We start from the raw sequence: 20,489 nt of genomic DNA, 5'->3' as shown, positions 1-20,489 counted from the left end.
TACCAAGAAGGTGAGAAAGAAGATGAGGGAAGTTCTCAACCTAGGTTCGAAGGTGGAAAACTTCTGTTATCCAGCGGAAGCTTGCGGTCCACCGAGACAAGAACTCCCGGTTTTTCATCCAGGTTCTTTATCTATTCCATGTAACAACAGTAGTCTATCGGGTGGGTTGGCTTTGTCCTGTGAATCCTTGACGCATTCTGACGTGAAAATCTGTAATTCGAGAATAACTAACGGGGCATTAGGGAAAGAAACAATAGGTCTGTGGAATTCCATTAATAAACTGGGAATTATAAATAAAACTATCGACTTTGACCCTATTTGCAAACTGGAAGAGATGGAGATTCGAGGCAGAAAAGGGGAAACAGGGGAGAAGGGGAAAATCTCAATTTGTGAACCATGATAGTGGTCTCTATGAATATGAGAGGGGGAGGCAGTAGTGCAAAGAGGAAGAGAGTGGCTTCTCTAATTCAAAAAGGGGGACCTGAGATTTGTTTTTTACAAGAGACAAAATTGAGTAGCTTGAGCAGTAGGATGGTTAAGGAATTGTGGGGTGATGAGAATGTTGAATGGTCTGTTTCGGATTCGGTAGGGGCGTCAGGAGGCATCTTAACAATGTGGAAGAAGGATTATTTCGATCTAATTTACAGCTTTCGAGACGAAGGTTTTCTAGGCCTTTGCGTTGAAAAATTAGGAAATCTAATCTACTTCGTTAATGTGTATGCTTCTTGTGATAGGATTATTAGAAGAAGGACATGGAAGAGGTTAATAGAGATAAAAAATAACAATAAGGAGGGTTCTTGGTGTATAGGAGGGGACTTCAATTCCGTTTCTTCTAGCGAGGAACGGGTAGGAGTTTCAAAAGGCAACAACAACAAAGAGATAGAGATTTTCAAGAGTTTCATCGAGATGATGGAGGTGGTGGATGTTCCTACAATAGGAGGCAAGTTTACCTAGTTTAATAGCAATGGCAAATCAATGAGCCGGATCGATAGGTTTTTGTTGTCGGACAAGCTCATTGTTGATTGGAAAGTGGATGGCCAAAGAATAGGAAAGAGAGACATATCCGATCACGCACCGATTTGGTTACAAGACAATAGGAAAGATTGGGGTCCGAAACCATTTAGATTCAACAATTTATGGTTCAATCACGAAGATTTCGTTCCCTTCGTGACCAAAGAGTGGGCAAAACTTCATAGTAAGGGGAGAGGCGATTTTTGCTTGGTGGAGAAGTTGAAGGTTCTTAAAGAGCGCATTCGGTGGTGGAACAAAAATGTCTATGGGTGGATAGACTTGAACATTGGTAAATCCGAAGAGGAGATGCACCATTTAGATAACATGTTTGTTCATTTTGCAGGTAATGTCCCGGAAGAGGTGGTTTCAAAAAGAACTAAAGAGGTGGAGGTCTTTTGGGACAACATTAACAAGAAGGAAGGTTTTCTCCGTTTGAAGTCTAGACAACTTTGGCTATCCAAAGGAGAAAATAACACTCGCTTCTTTCATAACTCTCCAAGGGATAGAAGAAGAAGAAACATGATGTGCTCCCCTGATGCTTGTAATGGAAGGTTGGAAGAACCGCACGAAATCAAAGATTACGTCTTTAATTCTTTGTCCGTTGATGATTCTTTGGAGTTGGAAAAGCTTTTTACGGAAGAGGAAGTTAAGGAGGCGATTTGGTCGTGTGATGGGAACAAAAGTCCCGGTGTGGACGGCTACACTTTAGAGTTTTTCAAGAGGTTTTGGCTTTTACTAAAAGATGATTTGATGGCTCTTTGCAACGATTTCCACTCCAAGGGATCCCTAGTGAAATCCATAACCTCCTCTTTTTTGGCCTTGATTCCAAAAAACAAAAACCCTCAAGATTTGTTGGAATACCGCCCAATTTGTTTGGTTGGAAGTATCTATAAAATTCTTGCGAAGCTTCTTTGCGCTAGAATCAAAAGGGTGGTGGGCAAATTGGTGTCGCCGAATCAAACCGCGTTTGTTCCGGGAAGAAATATGATGGATGGAGTCATGTTGGTGAACGAGATTCTTGATTGGGCAAAGAGAAAGAAAAGGAGTTGCCTTTTGTTAAAGGTAGATTTTGAAAAAGCTTACGATTCCGTCTCTTGGAATTTAGTTAGATTCGTTACGGTTAGAATGGGATTTAGTAAGAGATGGATGAAATGGATGGAAGCTTGTATTTTTACTAGTCATATGTCCGTGTTGGTGAATGGAAGCGCCACTAAAGACTTTTCGGCTAATAAAGGTCTTCGACAAGGGGATCATTTGTCTCCTTTCATTTTTGTTCTTGTTATGGAGGGTCTAACCGCGTTGGTGAAAAAGGCGGTGGAGGTAGGGGAGTTTAAACCTTTTATGTTTGGGGAAGAGGATCATGTTGACATTCTTCAATTCGCGGACGAAACCGTAATTATTAGCGAACCCTCTTGTGACAATCTTTGGAATTTGAAAGTGATATTGAGAGGTTTTGAGCTAGTTTCGGGTATGAAAATTAATTTCTCGAAAAGTAATGTTATAGGGGTGCATGTCGGAGATTGGTTTATGAATACGGCCTCTTGGTTTCTCTCTTGCAAGAAAAGTGTGGTTCCTTTCAAATTCCTAGGTGTTATGGTGGGAATATGTCCTAGGAAAATCAAGGCTTGGAAGGAGGTTTTGAGTAACATTAAGGCTAGATTGTCGGCTTGGAAAGGTAGAAATATTTCTTTTGGAGGGAGGATAACGCTAATTAATGCGGTGCTCAACGCTTTACCGACGTTTACTCTTTCTTTCTACAAGGCACCGAAAAAAATTATAAAAGAAATAAGAGGACTTCAAAGCAACTTCTTATGGAGCGGAAACGTGAACAAAAGGAGCATCCATTGGGTGAGATGGGAGATAGTGTGCAAACCCAAAGAGAAGGGCGGATTGGGTATTAGAGATATCCGTGAGGTGAATAGAGCACTTCTTCTAAAATGGAAATGGCGTATCTTGACGGAGAAGAATACAATATGGAGTAGATTCATCGAATTGAGATACTTAAATCCCAAGCTCAAGGTTCAAGCGACGGGAGAAGTCGTTACAAATTCGGATGACTCCATTTGGTGGAGGGACGTTATAAACAATGACTTGTGCTTGGCCTCCTTTGAGCAAGGCTTTTCCGGCTGTGTAAAGTGCATCCCAAAAAACGGCAAACATATACTGTTTTGGCAAAGTAATTGGATGGGAAATCAATCTTTGCGTGTTCTTTTTCCAGATTTATATGCTTTTGCTGCAAACAAAAATTGCTCAATCAAGGAGGCAATTTGTAGGCAGAATGGGGTGGCTCAGTGGAACAAAAATATGCTGCTGTCTGAGGATCTGTTTACCGCTCCAGCTCTTGACCATGATGAGGCAGCGCCTGCTACAATTATGGCTGCAAACAGATGGAACAGCTTCCAAGATTTTTTACAGGTGCCGGTTTTGGACAGCAGTGAGGAAGACGTTTTCGAATGGATGCTGAACAGCGATGGCATATTTACTGTCGGCAGCATATCCAAATTGGAGGCGGAGCGAAAGGATTTGGCTTGGCTGGCCGTTACGGTAAGACATATGAATGTGGTTTGGAAATTGTGTTTACCTTTAAGGATAAGAGTGTTTGTTTGGAGATTACTTTCGAATAAACTTCCGGTGAAAGACCTACTGTTTATTAGGAATGTTCAGAATTTAAATTCGGTTGATTGTGTGTTTTGCTTAGCCAATGAGGAGAATACGCACCATTTGTTTTTTGAATGTGTCGTCGCGAGAAGAATTTGGAGTAGTGTCTTGTGTTGGATAGGGATTGATTCAAAAATGTCTTTAGAAGAGTTTTTGGATTTTGGTTATATTCAAGACAAGGTCAAGGATGCTCTTAGCAAAACCAAGACTAACACAATTTGGGTGGCAACCATTTGGAGTATTTGGCTCATGCGAAACGCGATCGTTTTTTAGAACAAGTCTTATTGCTATGATGTGGTGATTTCAAATGTAATTTTTCTTTCCTGGAGATGGATGACTTTAAGTCATTCTTCGTTTCATAATAGCTTCTACGATTGGTATAAATTACCGCTTTCTTGTAATCGCTCGGTTTAGAGTTTGTTTTGTAAGGGTTGCACCCCTAGTGCGATATCTTATAAATTGCTTATTGAAAAAAAAAAAGTTGTTCATTAGGAAGCGCCCATAAATATACAAAAAGTGTTGTATAATATACAAATCAACATTAGACAACACTTATTAATAAATAAAAATTTTGCATTAAGTAGTACATTATGCAGCATTTATTAATAAATAAAAGCGATGCTATCTTAAATAGTATATTAGCAACGTCTTTAAAGTTTTAACTAATTAAAATTTCCAAATAAATTATTATATGTGAGAATCAAACCCCTAAAACTTTGTACTGATAATTTTTGAGGCTCTACACTTGTGGATACTTTGAATATTCCTAAAGAGAATCAGCATAATTTGAATAATAATCTTAGTCAATTTTTGTCAAAAATGTTTGGTGTCTTCCTGCTCATATTGTCATAGCAGGAAACCATTCTGGCGGCAAGCTAACAAACCTAGGCATATCCATTATAACTAATGTCTAGTTTGATTCTTTCCCATTCTAATTAGGGGTGGTATGTACATTAAAAATGGAATTCCTCTCCCAAATTTTCTATTTTCTTAATTTTGGGGATGGTTGATGTGTCCCGCCCTCTTTGTATCTCACTTTTCCTTTAACTATTGCTTTTACCGGAAAAATTGAAAATAGGTATTGCACTTTTATATCAAAAAATATAAATTTAAAAATAATAAAATTTATATGTTTATATGTTATGAATATAAAAATAATTATTAATCAGTGGAGTGGAGTTCTTGAAATTAACTATTCTTACGAATATGAAGAGTTTTTAGTATGAAAAAAAATTGAAGGATTTGAACAATTAAATACAACTAAGCGGGGTATTGATGAATTTTATGAGAAGTTTGGGGGAAAACCTTGTATTTTGTCTTAACATATTAAGGATATATAATATATTTGGCTTGACTAAATAATTATGATTTTAAGTTTTAATTTTTTTTTTTTTGGCATTATACCACCGGTTTAGTCCGGTTCGGGGGCGAGTTTTGGCATCAAGTGGTTCCACCCCCCTTCCGATCGCAGTTGCGGGGGATCGAACTGTGGTTCTCCCTACCAAGTCCAGCGCCAATCACCACTGGACCAAAAATATGTTTAACCCTAAATATTATACATAGAATACGATAAAATATATTTTATTTATAAATGAATAATATTTTATTTTTTGATGATATATATATTAAAAAAAATATGTATTAGTTAGTGAGATCTTATAACATAATGCGGTTCGGTTTGGTTTGGTTTGAAAAATACAAACCGCAAACCGAACCAAATCACGCGGTTCTGCTAAAAAAATGACCCAAATACATCATAACCAAGTGTGACTTTTTAAGGTTTTAATTTGATTCGGTTCGGTTTTACGATTTTCTATTTGCCGATTTGATTTTGAACACTCCTACCCAAATAGAACTAAGCTAGATCTAAAGCAGCATAACCGCCAAAAGCAAACCAGAGTCTCAAATAGCAACAACGAAACACATAAAATTCTGATAAATAACTCAAATAAACGATAAATTTGAAGGAAAATTTGTTATACTCCCTTCGTCTCATAATAAGTGTCTTAATAAGTGTCTTATTTGAGCTTTGCGCGGTTCTTAAGAAAATGATTAGATGTGTTGGTTTTAATGAAAAAATTAGTATCATTTACTAAAGTATCCTTATTTATTATAGGTAGTGGAGTAGTTGAAAAACGTGAAAGTTAATATATAGGGGTATAGTAGTGAAAAATAATAATAAATGTTGCATTGGTATTCTAAAGAGACATTTATTTTGAGACATAGAAAAAGTGCAAATGAGACACTTATTATGAGACGGAGGGAGTATCACACTTAATACAAACTTAGGGGAACACATAATATAAATTTAATGTAATGGTGGTTTATATATTTTTAATATATTAGATTTTAAATTATTTATTTACTAAGAATAGAAAGAATCTAAGTTTAGAACTTTTTTTTAATATTCATAATAAATCAACCAAATTTTTTAAAGATTTATAATAGATCAACCCTGATTTATATTTTCTTTAAAGTTTGACATTAAAATTTTTAAAATGATGTTCACAAGAATATCATTTCAGAGAATAATATTCCTAATTAATTTATATTTCCAAAAACCAATCGAAAAACATATTTATTTTAAAATTTTAAAAAAATAAAAATACAAATAAATGTGAGGGACGGTGGAAAGTTGTAGTTAGTTGAATTTGTTTACATGAAAATGTTATATTCTCATCTTTCAAGTCTAGAAATAAGAAGAAGAAAAAAAAGGAATCAAATATAAATAAGAATATTTGAGAATAAAAAAACCTTATAACAATTTTATAAAATTTAAATTAAACATGAAAAGACTGCACTCTCAAAGTATATATATATATATATATATATATATATATATATATATATATATATATATATATTCTCGAGAATATTATGACACCTTGAAACAAACATATATATGGTATTGGCTCACATCTAACATGAATAACTTTTTTTTCTTGGTGCTAAGCAGTTTTAGTTTTGTTGAAGTATTGTGTAATATTATGCTTTTTTTTTTCCGTGATTTGATTTTGTTTGTTTTTCTTTAAATAGGCAATGGAATTAATATAGAGTAAAAGGGCTGCTCCTCCCAAATACAAGACTTAAACGAACCGCTAATCAAAACAAGTTAGCGGAAGAACATGCCAAATATGAAAATTACAACTTGAAACGAGCTTAGAACACGTTTGTAACCATGTCCACGAGCGGTACACTATCGCTGACATACACTCAAGGAAACTAAACTTCCCTCTATCGAAAATGATGTTATTGTGACTCATCCAAATGCACCAACATGTCGCAAGCCAAATAACACCCACAATCTTCCTTTTGGCTACCTTCTTTACTCTTTCAAAGAAGAACGGAAAAAGCATGAAGTCCTCCAAAGTGAATTCGGGAGTGAGTCCTATCCAAGCATGAACCTTCGACCAAACATCTAACACCACTCGACAGCCTCCTAGCAAGTGAAGAATGTTCTCCTCCACCGTTAAACAAAGCACACAGAAGGATTCGTTGGCTTCTAAAATACCTCTTTTGAGCAAATTGTTCTTGGTGGCAATCCTATCATGGATTATTCTCCAACCAAAGAACAAGAAGTTTGAAGGAGCATTAATATTCCACACAAATATTGCAGCTTTAGCGACCTGCTCATTGAGAGATGGCTCTGATAACTTTGCATAAAACCAAGAGAAACAAGTCTTTACCGAGAACACTGCTTCCTTGTCTATTCGCCATGTGAAGGAGTCCTGAACACCGTTCCTAGGAGCTACATGAGCAATAAATTCCATAAGCTCCTGCCACTACCTTGTTGTGCTAATGCTGTTGCTGTCAGCCAGAAGAAGGTTAGCGTCCCACTGCCAGCCAGAATCCGTGTGATTGCTTGCCACTGCAACCACCAATCCGTCGTCCATGGCAAGCACGAACAGCTCTGGGAAATGCACCAACAATGGCTGATTGTCTGCCCAGCATCCGTACCAAAAAGGAACATGTTTGCCATCTCCTATATTGCACATTACAGCACATGAAAAATTATGTAACATCATAGACTCATAGTTATCAGAAATAAGAAGGTCGCGCCACCAAATTGAGTCTGAATTATCGACAACAGAAATGTCCCCAATTAACACCTTTCTCCTCACGTTTCCATATCTAGACTCAAGAGTACCCCGCTAAACCGCATCCTCTTCCATAAGAATCCTCCACTTCCATTTACTTAAAAGCGCTATATTCATCACCTCCACGTTTTTTACTCCTAATCCGCCTTCTTCGGTAGATTTGCACACAATCTCCCAGCTCACCCAATTAATGGATCTTTTAACATCACTTCCGCTCCAAAGGAATTTTCTTTGAATGGAAATAATTTTGTTAAGAACCCTTGAGGGTGCTTTATAAAAAGAAAGAGCATAAATTGGTAATATTTGTTTAATTTGGGCACACTTTAAGCTTAACAGACTCTTAATGAAATTATGTTTGGTGTCTTGAAATAAACTTTATATATAAATATAAAGAGGTGTATTGGTTTAATTTAAATCGCTTTCAATCAAAATAAATGTTCAAACTAATAAATTTACATTGGTTTATTTTTAATAGGCAATGGGATTAACAAAGGAATATAAAGGATACTCCGCCCAAAATACAACTCGAAAAGCTTCTACTACTCAAAGCAAATGAGAGGTAGAATATTCCAAACATGAAAATTATAATTATCCACTAGTTTATAAAAAGAAAATAGCCACTTCCTAGAATTAAATATGATCTCTGACATACATTCGATAAAGCTAAACGACTCATTCTTAAAAATGATCGTGTTGCGCCTATTCCATATGCACCAAGCTGTTGCTAACCAAATGACCGCAACCATTGACCTTATGGCTAAATTCTTCACCTTCTCAAAGGCAAAAAGAAACCCCTCAAACTCCTCCAAAGTTATATCTTCAATGGAACCATTCCACTCAAACATTTTCTTCCAAACATTTGCCACAACCGCACAACCCCTTAAAAGATGTGATAAACGTTCTTCCTCCATCGAACAAAAAACACAAAGAAGATCACTACTAACTACCAAAACACTCATCTTATGTAGTTGGTCCTTAGTAGGTAATATATTGTGAAGAATCCTCCGACCGAAAAAAAGAATTTTAGACGGAGCTTTTACCTTCCAAAGATTATTTGAAGCTTTAACAATAAGGGGATTGAGAGGAGGTCCGGAAAGCTTAGTTTTGAATATTTCGTAACAAGATTTGACAGTAAAAATCCCTTCCGTATTGCTGCTCCACACAAACCCGTCCATAACATTCTCCCGCATAATCACGTATTGCATAAACGCATGAAGCTCTTGCCACAGAAAGCCAGAAACAGTGTTGTTGTCTTGGAGAATCGCTGTTGTGTTCCACGCCCAGCCAGCACCGGATGAAAAGTCTGTAGCTACTACTGATAAAGCATCGTTGCGCGCTATGGCAAAGAGCTTAGGAAAAGCCTGCATGAGAGTCTTATTATCGACCCAGTAGTTGTAATAGAATGGTATATCCGTTCCGTTCCAAACTTTGCATAAAACAACACCTGTAAAATGATGGTCCAGCAAAAACACATAACTATCAGATAGTAAAATGTCTCTCCACCAAATTGAGTAGCTTTTCTTCACAATGGAGATGTCGTCAATGAGAACCTTCCTTTTCATGTTGCCATATATAGATGAGAGAATTTCACGCCAAACAACTTCGTTATCCGTTAAAATTCTTCACTTCCATTTGCTTAGTAAGGCGGCGTTCATCACCTCCACATTCTTAACTCCTAAACCTCCTTCTTCCCTATATTTGTAAACAGTATCCCAAGACACCCAACGGATCGACCTTTTGATATCACTCTCATTCCAAAGAAAATTACTTTGAATAGAACGAATCTCATTAAGAATCTTGGAAGGCGCTTTGTAGAAAGATAAAGAATAAATGGGAACGACATTTAACACGAAATTAATCAAACACACCCGACCCGCAATATTAAGATGCACTCCCTTCCAAAGGCTAACCTCCTTTTCCAGATCGAAATCATATCCCTCCATATAGATAGCTTCCTCGGACTATCACCCACTCTAACACCAAGAAATTTAAATGGTAGTTTATCAACTTTGCAAGAAATAAATGAAGATGTCGCATAAAGATACCAATCACCCACATTAATACCATAAATGTGGCTATTATGGAAGTTAACCCTCAATCTCGACATCATCTAAAAACCCCTGAGAATAGAGTTCATAGTCCACAAGCTCGCGGTGTCTCCTTCCACCAATAGGATGCTGTCATCCGTGAATTGAAGCATATTCACTTCCGCTACTTCGTTGATCTTAAACCCCCGAAAATCACCAATGACAATCGACTTTCTCATTAAAGGCGTGAGGACCTCCATGACCAACACAAACAAAAAAGAGAACAAGGGATCTCCTTGTCGTAAACATTTCTCAACCTTGAAGTCCTTAGTAGTGCTACTGTTGATAATGACGGACATACTACTATCAAAAATGCAGTCTTCCATCCATCTTAACCATCTAGCCCCGAAACCCATCTTGTCTAAAACATACATTACGAAATTTCAACTAACACGATCGTAATCTTTTTCAAAATCTAATTTCAAAACTACACAACTCCGTTTTTCTCTTTTAGCTAGTTCCAACATCTCATTAACTACGAGAACTCCATCCACAATGTTTCTTCCTAGAACAAAGATCGTTTGATTGTTCGACACCAACTTCCTTATACGACTTCTCAACCTTCCCGCCAAGAGTTTAGCAAGAATTTTATACAAACTTCCCACTAGACAAATCGGTTTATATTCGGACAAGGATTGAGGATTATTGACTTTAGGAATAAGGGCATTGAAGGACGAAGTGCAGCCTTTCGTTAGCCTAGCCTTGTCGTGAAAATCCTCCACAAATCTAACAACATCAACCTTAACCATCTCCAACATTGTTGAAAAAACTCAAGAGTAAAACCATCTAGTCTGGGGCTTTTGTTTCCATCACAATCCCAAACCGCACTCTTAACCTCCTCCTTCGTAAAAGGTCTTTCCAACCACAACATATCATTATCACATAAGCCATCTGATCTGGGGCTCAATTAGAATATTCTTCTTTGAAAAAAATTTCAAAATAATATTTTACCTCCCCTTTCACCTCTTATACACCTTCCACCCTACCATTCTCTCCTTCCAAAACCGATATACCATTCCTTCTATGCCTCTCCTTTAGGAAATTATGGAAAAACCGCGAACTCTTATCATCGTCCTTCAACCAAAGTTGTCTAGACTTCAACCTTAACATAATTTCGTTCACAAATAAGCACTTCCATAACTCACTAGTAGCTTCCCTTCTATTAGCCATCAAGGATTCAACGTTACCTCCAAAATTGTCCACCAACAACTTATCCAAATCATTAATGTTTCCCACCTCGTCGCTCACCTTTAAGTCGATCCAACCAAAAACCTCACAATTCCACATTCTTAGCCAATCCTTTAAGCGTTTAAGCTTCTCATACAAAATTAAATCTCATCTACCCTCTATCTTCAACTTCGCCCACTCAACACTATTAAAAGCCTTGAACTCTTCATGTTTAAACCACGCGTTATTGAACCTAAAGAGTTTAGATCCCCAATCAACAAAACCGGAATTTAGCCGAATAGGAGCGTGATCCGAAATATCTCTACTACCAATCCTTTGATCAATAACTCCCCACACTTCTATCAATTTACTAGATACCAAAAATCTGTCCATTCTACTCATGGCTTTCCTGTTGTCTTGAAACTAAGAAAATTTACCTCCTACACACGAAATTTCAACCAATCCCTTAAGCTCAATGAACTCTCGAAACTCCTCCATACCTCTCTTATTATATTTATCTCCTTCCCCTAATATTTCTTCTCTGCAAGTAACTTTATTAAAGTCTCCTCCAAGACACCATTCGTCATTCCCACTCTTTATCTTCCTATCCACTAAACTCTTCCATAACCCTCTCCTTTCCACCACACTACAAGGGGCATAAATATTCACAAGATTGTAACACAAACCTTTCCTAAATATGTTAATACCTACGTATCCTTGACCTATAAAGCTAAAATCGAGGGTCAAAGATCCTTTCTTCCAAAGAATTACCAAACCTCATGACGCACCCTCCGAATTGCAAGCCATCCAGTCCACCTCGTTATCACCTAAAAAAGATCTAGCTAACGAGTCGTTAAAACAACTGCCTTCTTGCCCATCATAATCGGTTTATCTCTCAACTCCATGTCTTCCACCAATTTGATGTTCTTACTATCTTCCACGCCACTCACCACCCCAAATATAACAATAGAACTCCAAACTTTCCTTCCCACTTTAGATTTTGAAGAATTCAGAAGTCTATTGTTACAGCGCATTACCTCAGAATCGCTAAGAGAATTATAGGGAAAGAACGTACCATTTGAGATAGAGTCTTCTTCAGAGACGGGATTTTCTTCAGCAAATTTCTTCCGGTTCAAACTGCTACTCTTCCTTGGTGTTATGCAGGCAAAGTACAACAGAGCAATATCCACCTTCGTGCCTAAATCCTGAACATTCCTCATCTTGTTCCTTTTGGATTTAGCAAAATCCCTTTTGGGCTTTGAGAGATGAATTTTCCTATGGGCAGAATCGAAAGAAATTGGGCGTAATGAGTTATCCAGGTTCTCCACTGGCCCACCTATTTCTCAAATACACTTTTTGCTAAGTGTGGTCCCACCAACAAAACTATTATCCATCGGATTCACACTGTTGCTTTCCTTGGGCCTCCCTATATCATCATGGCATGCATTTAATGCATGGGAAAGAAAAATCATGTTATTTAACAAAAAGGCTTCTTTAGATGAAACAGTTACCACCTTTTTATCTTTTGCTCTAAAATTCTCCTTAAACATGAAAAAAATTCTAAGCCGCCAGACCATAGTTAACAACTGTCCTTAACTCAGCACCCCTTGTCGCTTCAGCTTCAGCTTCAGTCACAATCTGAACTGACTTATCTGACAAGGACCACTTGGAAGCACCACTAGCCTCACCACCTTCCTCCCCGTTAGAAAAATCCTCCACCGGAGTTGACAAAAAATCTGATTCGTCCTCCTTCCTAATAAACCTCACCTCAACATGATCCTTTTGGGTATGAAAATCTTCTTTCAAGAACAACTTAAAAGAGACACCATCGGTGATTACACAAATGGATTCATTTATCAGTTCTTGTTGTCTTGTTTTGATTAAGATCCTAGCTTCATCCATCTTAACTCTAGCTAGGGTCTGTTCATCACATTTGATAAATGAACCACGAGCTTCAGAGATCAATTTGAACAGCTTGAAACCCCAAGTGTGACACGGAATATCCGAAACTCTCAACCAAACTAATCATTCAAGATCGACATCGGAGGGTTCCCAAGTTCTAATGCAACTGAACAATTGCTCCCACCAATTTCTCTGTTCCTCTAAGATAATCTCTACGTCTCCATAAACTAAGTATTCAAGGATGCAGGGATTAGGGCCTAAAGTTGTTACTCTAATGGTGAAAATGCCTTCTTCTAGGAAAAGCTTCTCTAAACCTGGTGCAAAGCCCGGATCTCTTAGAAATCCTACAAATTCCCTCCCGTATCTGTTGAGATTGTCTTCCTCCAAGCACATCTTGAAAGTTTTAAACGCAGAGGACTCACCATTCTCAAAAAAAGAGGCCTTCCGATTCAGAATGACCTCGGCGAAAGAATGGTTATCCAGCCATCCTTTGTCGCGCCTACCTTGAGTCATAACTCCCTTGCCAATAAGTTTCAAATCCCTTCGGCTCTCCACCTTACTACAGTCCTTATCACCCTCCTTGGCTGTCCTTTGAAATCTCAGTAAGTTGGCGAACAGTTTTCTGCCTTCAAGAACCATACTATCGAGCTTGATAGCCAAAAGCTTCACGTCCGCCACATTGAAGAAGTTCACAAAACCGTACCTTCTCCCTCTCTTGTCCCTTTTGGGAGGAATAGCCACCTCATCAATCTCCCCCAACTCCTTGAATTCAAAGAATAGATCCTTAGCTTTCCAATTGTCCCCGAACTCCGTGATGAAGAAGGAAGGAACATCAAAACTTGCAACCCTTCTTCAATTCTTCCACCATCCGCTACGTCCCAAACCCCATAACCTCTCCTACCTCCAGTCTTCTTTCCAACCCTTCTCCAACCATCTTGATCTTGGACTGAATCTTGGAAATGAACCATAGCAGAAAGAAAAAAGAAAGAAAAGTTATAGAGAAAAATTGGAATCAAACCAAAATAATCGGTTCGATTTAATTTGGTTCGGTACGATTGATTAGTGTAAGATATTTTTTTTTCAAAAAACATATTCATCTTGTAACAATTTTACTTTATGCTATAATTTTTTTAAGCAATCAATTTATAGAAATAATAAGATTTGCATGAAAGTTTGAATAAGATCTTTAATTGCTAAAGTTTAAATGAAACTATTTAAATGGTATGAAAAGTATACATAAAGTATCATTGTTAAAATTTACATGAACACTTGAAATTATTTGAATTGATGTGAAAATTAATAAATAAAAAAAGTTATTTAAAAACTAATGTATTTTATCTATAATACATCCTAGTAAAAGTTTGAGACATTATCATGAAGATTTACAATAGTTTAGAGTGACAATGGTTTATAAAAAGACACAATTTTGAGTTTTGTACCTGACTTCTTAAATCGGTTAAATAGATACTTAATTTAATAAGTACCAAACAATTTTTAATTTCAAACTATTTTTTAAATTTCAAATAGCAACATGCTTCTTTAATCGGTTAACAAGACTTGACTTCAAAAGTTCAATCGGTCTAACATAAAAAGTATTGACAACTTTCTAAGAATTAAATTTTTATAGCTTTGTTTCAAAGACTTTTATACGTGATAATTTGAGAACTTTAGATATGAAGGTGAGTATTATTTTATAAGCATCTAAATTTAATGAATTGCTATTGAGTATATTAACGATTAATTTCCTTTACTTCAAATTATTTACAAACTTATGCATTCTTGATTCTTGATTCAAAATTTGTTATTCTTTAATATTTTTTTCATTAATAAGCATTTGTCTTCATCAAAACTAAGATAGATGATGAATATCTTCTTCATATATTGTACACCATCAATTATAAATACTACCATTTTGAAATCAATTTCATCATAAAAATTAAAAAAAAATACAATCAAACTGAAACTCTAATTCATTTTCAAAGAAGAAAAAAAAAAGAAGAAAATAGATGGAAAGAGATAAAAAAACCTAAAATATATGAACCACAAACATGACAACTGGAGAGGTTGGCATAATGGTGATTGTGAGTGGAGTGATGAAGGTGATATAGAATGGAGTGATGAAGGTGATCTAAATAGAGACAGAGACAATCAACTACCTAACTAATATTGGAACATGCCACCAAACACCCTATAATACCCTTCAAGTGAAATTTCATTAACACTAAATGATGCCCTTTTATGTAATTGACTAAATACATTTTTCATTACCCAGTAAAAAGTAAGGTTTTTGCCAAGTGGCAACTATAAGCCACTTACAATAGTTTTTCTCTATCTTTCTTTTTCAAAAAAATTCAAAAAATCTTCTGATAATCATTCCACTTTCCAACTACCCCATTTTCTTTCCCAAAAAAATTCAATAAATCTTCTGCTAATCATTCCACTCTCCAACTACCCCCATTTTCTTTTTCATTTCAAAACCATTCCTGTCTCTCTTGTTCCTCCTTTCTCGTTTACCCCTTTTCCGTTCTCTCTATCTCTCTCTCTCTCTCTCTCTCTCTCTCTCTCTCTCTCTCTCTCGTCTTGTGTTCTCTCTCGTCTTCAGGAAAGTGTTAAGTTGATTTCAAAGTTTTGGTTTTGTGTGATGTTCTTTTCTTTTCATATAGATTTTGTATATATGTTTTATTGAAAGTCCATGTTTTTCTTGTGTTGTTGATATGTTACTTTCATTCAAGGGTTAAAATTTTGAATTTGATGCGGTTGCATTTCAGTTTCACATAAGCATGCCATGAGTTTGAGAAAATGTTGAATATCTATTTTATAATTTATGATTATTCTTATTTCCTTGTATCTGCTTCTAAACTTTATTGGCTAATATCATTGTTCTTGTGCAAGGTTGATGAGGGGCTTGCAATTGACAGTAGATTGAAGAATTGATCCCGGTTGAATCAACGGTTTTTATGAAAGAATGGAGTGAGAATAGGAAAGTTTTTAAATTTGAACTAATCTGCTGTTACTGAATATTTGGACCTTAAAACATGCTTTTCATTTGCTTTGCTAAAGTGCTTTTCATTTTATTTGCTCAAAGAATTCCTTATATGCATCTGGTTTTTAACTGTTCTTTTTTACTTTTGGTATGCATCTGGTCTTTAACTGTTATTTTTTACTTTTGGTCTTATGTGGAATTTGTCACATTTCAAATGCTTTTTTCTCAAAAATAACATATATTTTTAAACAGGAACATGGCTAACAATGTCTTCACAGATCAGAGTTGAGTTGAGAGACAAAAGAACTATTTTTTTATATGCATTCACATTCTTTAAAACAAAATACAACCATAAATACTTGCTATCCTAATAAATCTAATAACACTAGGTCTTGTTCACTTCAAAGAATTTGGAGAACCAGCAGGCCGAGAATGACCATGCCACTAATCTCCTTATGATATACCAGCGGATACAGATGCTTGGGCAGGATGCATTGGACATAGGTATCATTGAGCAGGGAGGTCCAGAGGCAGTTGCCATTGTGGAGAGGATGGTCACTGACGCGGTGGCGTAGAGGCGGCAGAGGAGGTCCCAGGGAGTTAGGGTTAGGAATTTATGTTTTATTACTTAATTTTTTGTATTCGGGTTGTATTATTATTTTGACACTGAGCACGATCTCATTCAACTATTTTTCATATTTATAATATTATTATTTTATTCTAATTTACGTGTTTTATTTTGTCGATTCTATTCTATTTTGTCTATTAGTTTAAAATATGGGATTAATCATTTTTTTGAATAAAAGAATATCTCAGAGCATATTTCAGAGATGCATCTCCGAAATAATGGAAATGTGGAAATGGGTGTTTTCGGAGATGCACTTCCGAAAACACCCAAAAATGGGTGTTTTTGGAAATGCATCTCCGAATTCTATAAAAATAGGGGGAAAAAATTACTTCAGAGATGCATCTCCGAAGTCAGGGGTATTATGTGGTTTTAAGCAGGGGTTCTCATCCAAGGGGGGTGGATAAAGAAATTGTCAAAAAAAAAAAGGAAAACGTTAACTGAGAATGGGCTGGGTGGGAAATTGATATTCAAGCCCTCTTACTATACTACTATCGCTCCCAGAAAGGATAGAAGCTCTAGTTCTCGCGCTGCGACATCAATTGTTCAACTGTCGGAAGGAGATTCTATATTCAATGGTTCATTTTCTAACTGTATCTCTATTACAGATTCTGAATCTATGAGATGTAATGCTAGATTAGTTAGAAACCTTAATTCAGAAATGGGTAAGAAGGTGTGGAACTCAATTTCTAATTTGGGTGTCATTGGGAGAGTTGATAGAGAAACTAGTATCAAAGAGTTGGAGGAAATGGAGAAGAGAGACAAGAAGGGGACGGTAGGAAAGTAGGCGGTCCTTTCATTTTGGCCATGATTTTATGATCATATAATATCATAGGGGGTGGATTCTCTTCGAAAAGGAAGAGAATTAGTTTTTTTATCAAGTCCCTCAATATTGATATGAGTCATTTACAGGAAACAAAGTTAACTAGTTTTGATAATTTGTTGGCAAGGTCTTTTTAGGGAAGCTATGATATTGAATGGACTTCAAAGAATTCCATTGGTGCATCGGGAGGGATGGCGATTTTATGGGGGAAAAACACTATAGTTGTTAAGTTGTTAACTACAGTTTCGTTGAATCGGGGTTTGTGGGTATCAACGCCAACTGTAATGAAGGAGTTTGTAATTTTGTGAACATATATGCCTCTTGTAGAGGGGCGGATAGAAGGAAAATGTGGAGAACCTTGGTGGATACAAAATAATAGAGGTAAGAGATAAGAAAGACGCAGTGTGTGGTTTTGAAGGTGGACTTCGAGAAAGCTTACAATTGTTTTAGTTGGAATTTATTGAGGTATATGCTCCATAGGATGGGTTTTGGTGAGAGTTGGATAAGGTGGATGGAAGGGAGTGTTTTATCTAGTTACATGTATGATTTAGTCAACAGAAGCACTACAAAGGGTTTCAAAGTGGAAAGAGGGTTTCACCAAGGAGATCTGATTTCTCTTGTCTTGTTTGTTTTGATCTCGGAAGCATTGGTGTGGCTTATGAGAAAGGCGGTTGAAATTGGAGATTTTAGGGGGTTTAAGTTTAACGAAGAGGAGGATGTCAATATGTTACAATTTGCGGATGATACTATTTTAGTGGCAGATGGTTGTAGTGAGAATGTTTGGTGCATAAAAGCTATTCTAAGAGATTTTGAAATGATGTCGGGGTTAACTATTAATTTTCAAAAGACTAAAATATATGGTTTTAATGTTAGTGATTGGTTTTTGAATGCGGCGTTGGATTTTCCAACGTACAAAATTGAAAAATTCCCTTTCAAGTTTCTTGGTGTGAAAGTGGGTGATAGCCCTAAGAAGATCACAGTGTGGAGGGGTCTTATCAACCATTTGAAGAAGAAGTTGGCGGTTTGGAGAGAAAGACATCTCTCTTTAGCGGGTAGAGCGGTTTTGGTTAACTCGGTGTTAAATGCTATCCTGATTTACACATTATCTTTCTTTAAGGCTCCCTCCAAAGTGTTAATCGAAATTTGTAGCATTCAAAGTAGATTTCTTAGGGGCGGATGTGAGGATAAAAGAACTATTCAATTGGTTTCTTGGGCATTATTTGTAAACCTCATGAAAAGGGTGGTCTAGGAGTTAAGGATGTGGAGTTATTAAATAAGGTGTTGTTGAATAAATGGAAATGGAAGATATTGAAGGAGGATAATCCAGCTTGGATTAGCTTGTTGAAGAGTAGGTATGAGAATCCATCGACAAAGCTTCTCATCGGTTATGATAGTGTATTGTCCAATCGGGACTCAATTTTGTGGAGAGACATTCTTATTTATGATATATGTGTTTATGTGTAGGAAAATCATTTTGCGGCTATCATTAGTTGTATCGATCGTCGGCCATAGATCCTCAACGTCTTTTTCATGCTTGCTGGATCAATTCCCAGATTCTGAAGCTCACTCATCCGACATTTTTCGCTAATGCACTAAATACGCAAGCCACTGTTGCAGAGGCAGGTTCGTTGACAATGTTAGGCTGGAGTTGGAACGTCCCCAATGCAGTTCTGTATAGTCCAGACAGTGGGAGTTTTGTACAGTCCGAGAGGCAGGAGTTCATGGCAGATTTGCAGTTGGCGTGCTTGGACGAAAATGTCGTAGATTCGTTTGGTTGGAGGATGAAAACTGGTGGCATTTTCTCGGTTAAATCCGCATACAACATGTTTTGTAATTTTGAGGCACATTTAACCCTTTCGGCTGTGGTGTTGAAGGATGCCAAATTTCTTTGGGGCATTAGAGTTCCGTCGAAAGTGCAAATCTTTGGATGAAGAATTCTTTTAAATAGGATCCCGACAAAGGACCTATTATTCAAGCGGGGGATCTAAACGGAAAACAAAGATTTGAAGTGTGTTTTTTGTTTGTCGAAAGAGGAAAATCTTCAACACATTTTGGGAGATTGTTCATGTGTTGGTAGTGTTTGGAGGAAGGTGTTCGAGTGGATAGGTTCCATAGACGGTTTATCTTTGGGAAATTTTATCGATTTTTCCCTCTTTTGAGAAGGTGAAGAATGTCGATAAGAGGATCACCATAGCAGTCATATGGTTAGCAACTATTTGGTGTATTTGGCTAAAGCGTAATGCTATCATTTTTAATACGGTGGTCTTTAGATTTGATGATTGTATGTCGGAGATAGTTTTGCTAGCGTGGAATTAGATGTGTTCCTTTTGTAAGATGGCAAATCTAGTAAACTATTTTGTATGGAATACTCTCCCTCTTCTTTGTTTTGAGAAGTAGGAGCTTTTCCGTTGTGTAATCGGATGGAATATCCATTATACTCCCTTATTGGATTCATTGCATATTAAAAATAAGGATTTCATATTTGTCTCTCTACGGGTGTTTTTGGGTGATGAACGTATAATGTGTTCTTCTTTTCCATTTTTGAAGGGTTTGTATATTTGGAATATGATGAACTAGGGTTTCAAAGTAATCATAATTAACCAGTCAGCAGTTCTACAAAAATATATAAAACTTATCACAATTTAAGTTATTGTCAAAGTGGTAGATTATTTGGTTCAATAAAAGATAGATAGTATTTTTGATTCCTACTATAGAAATTTTATCACATTTTTGTTTTCAATTTTTCTATACCTTTTTAAATTTTATATATCAAAATTTTCATACCATTTATTAAAATACAAATTGAAGAATTACATTAAATTTAAAAAATTACTTTTTATTAAATTTTAAAAAATTACTATTATTCTTAGAAAACATTTAAATCTATTAAACTTTTTGCAAAATTAATATTTTATTTTAAAAGAAAAATATTTTACATTATTTTTTAATTCAAAAACACGTTAAAATATAATACAAAATATTATTCGCAGCAAAATCTGTAGAAATGTTTCCTGTGGAATTACCTGCAGATAATGTAATGTAGTTTGTTTTATTCATAATAGAATTTTCGTTGCAAAATTCACATAAACATTTTCTGCGAATTTACCTGCAGATTCTGTAATATAGTTTGGTTTTT

The 20,489-nt window shown here is 36.2% G+C and overlaps 3 protein-coding genes across 3 annotated transcripts; 1 reads left to right on the top strand and 2 right to left on the bottom strand.

The window, feature by feature from the left end:
• The first annotated feature begins 396 nt into the window (after window positions 1-396).
• Window positions 397-954, top strand: LOC131649462 (uncharacterized). The gene has a single exon (XM_058919223.1). It carries the CDS (start codon window positions 397-399, stop codon window positions 952-954), a length of 558 nt encoding a protein of 185 aa, XP_058775206.1.
• An 8,922-nt stretch (window positions 955-9,876) lies between these two features.
• Window positions 9,877-10,227, bottom strand: LOC131649461 (uncharacterized). The gene has a single exon (XM_058919222.1). It carries the CDS (start codon window positions 10,225-10,227, stop codon window positions 9,877-9,879), a length of 351 nt encoding a protein of 116 aa, XP_058775205.1.
• A 9-nt stretch (window positions 10,228-10,236) lies between these two features.
• LOC131649460 (uncharacterized) lies at window positions 10,237-10,611 on the bottom strand. The gene has a single exon (XM_058919221.1). The coding sequence runs from the start codon at window positions 10,609-10,611 to the stop codon at window positions 10,237-10,239; it is 375 nt and encodes a 124-aa protein (XP_058775204.1).
• Between the last annotated feature and the right edge of the window lie 9,878 nt (window positions 10,612-20,489).

The sequence above is a fragment of the Vicia villosa genome, linkage group LG2, assembly GCF_029867415.1.
Source record: "Vicia villosa cultivar HV-30 ecotype Madison, WI linkage group LG2, Vvil1.0, whole genome shotgun sequence".
Classification (NCBI taxonomy): domain Eukaryota; kingdom Viridiplantae; phylum Streptophyta; class Magnoliopsida; order Fabales; family Fabaceae; genus Vicia; species Vicia villosa.
The sequence above is the reverse complement of the archived record's forward strand: the minus strand, read 5'-3'. Positions and strand labels throughout refer to the sequence as shown.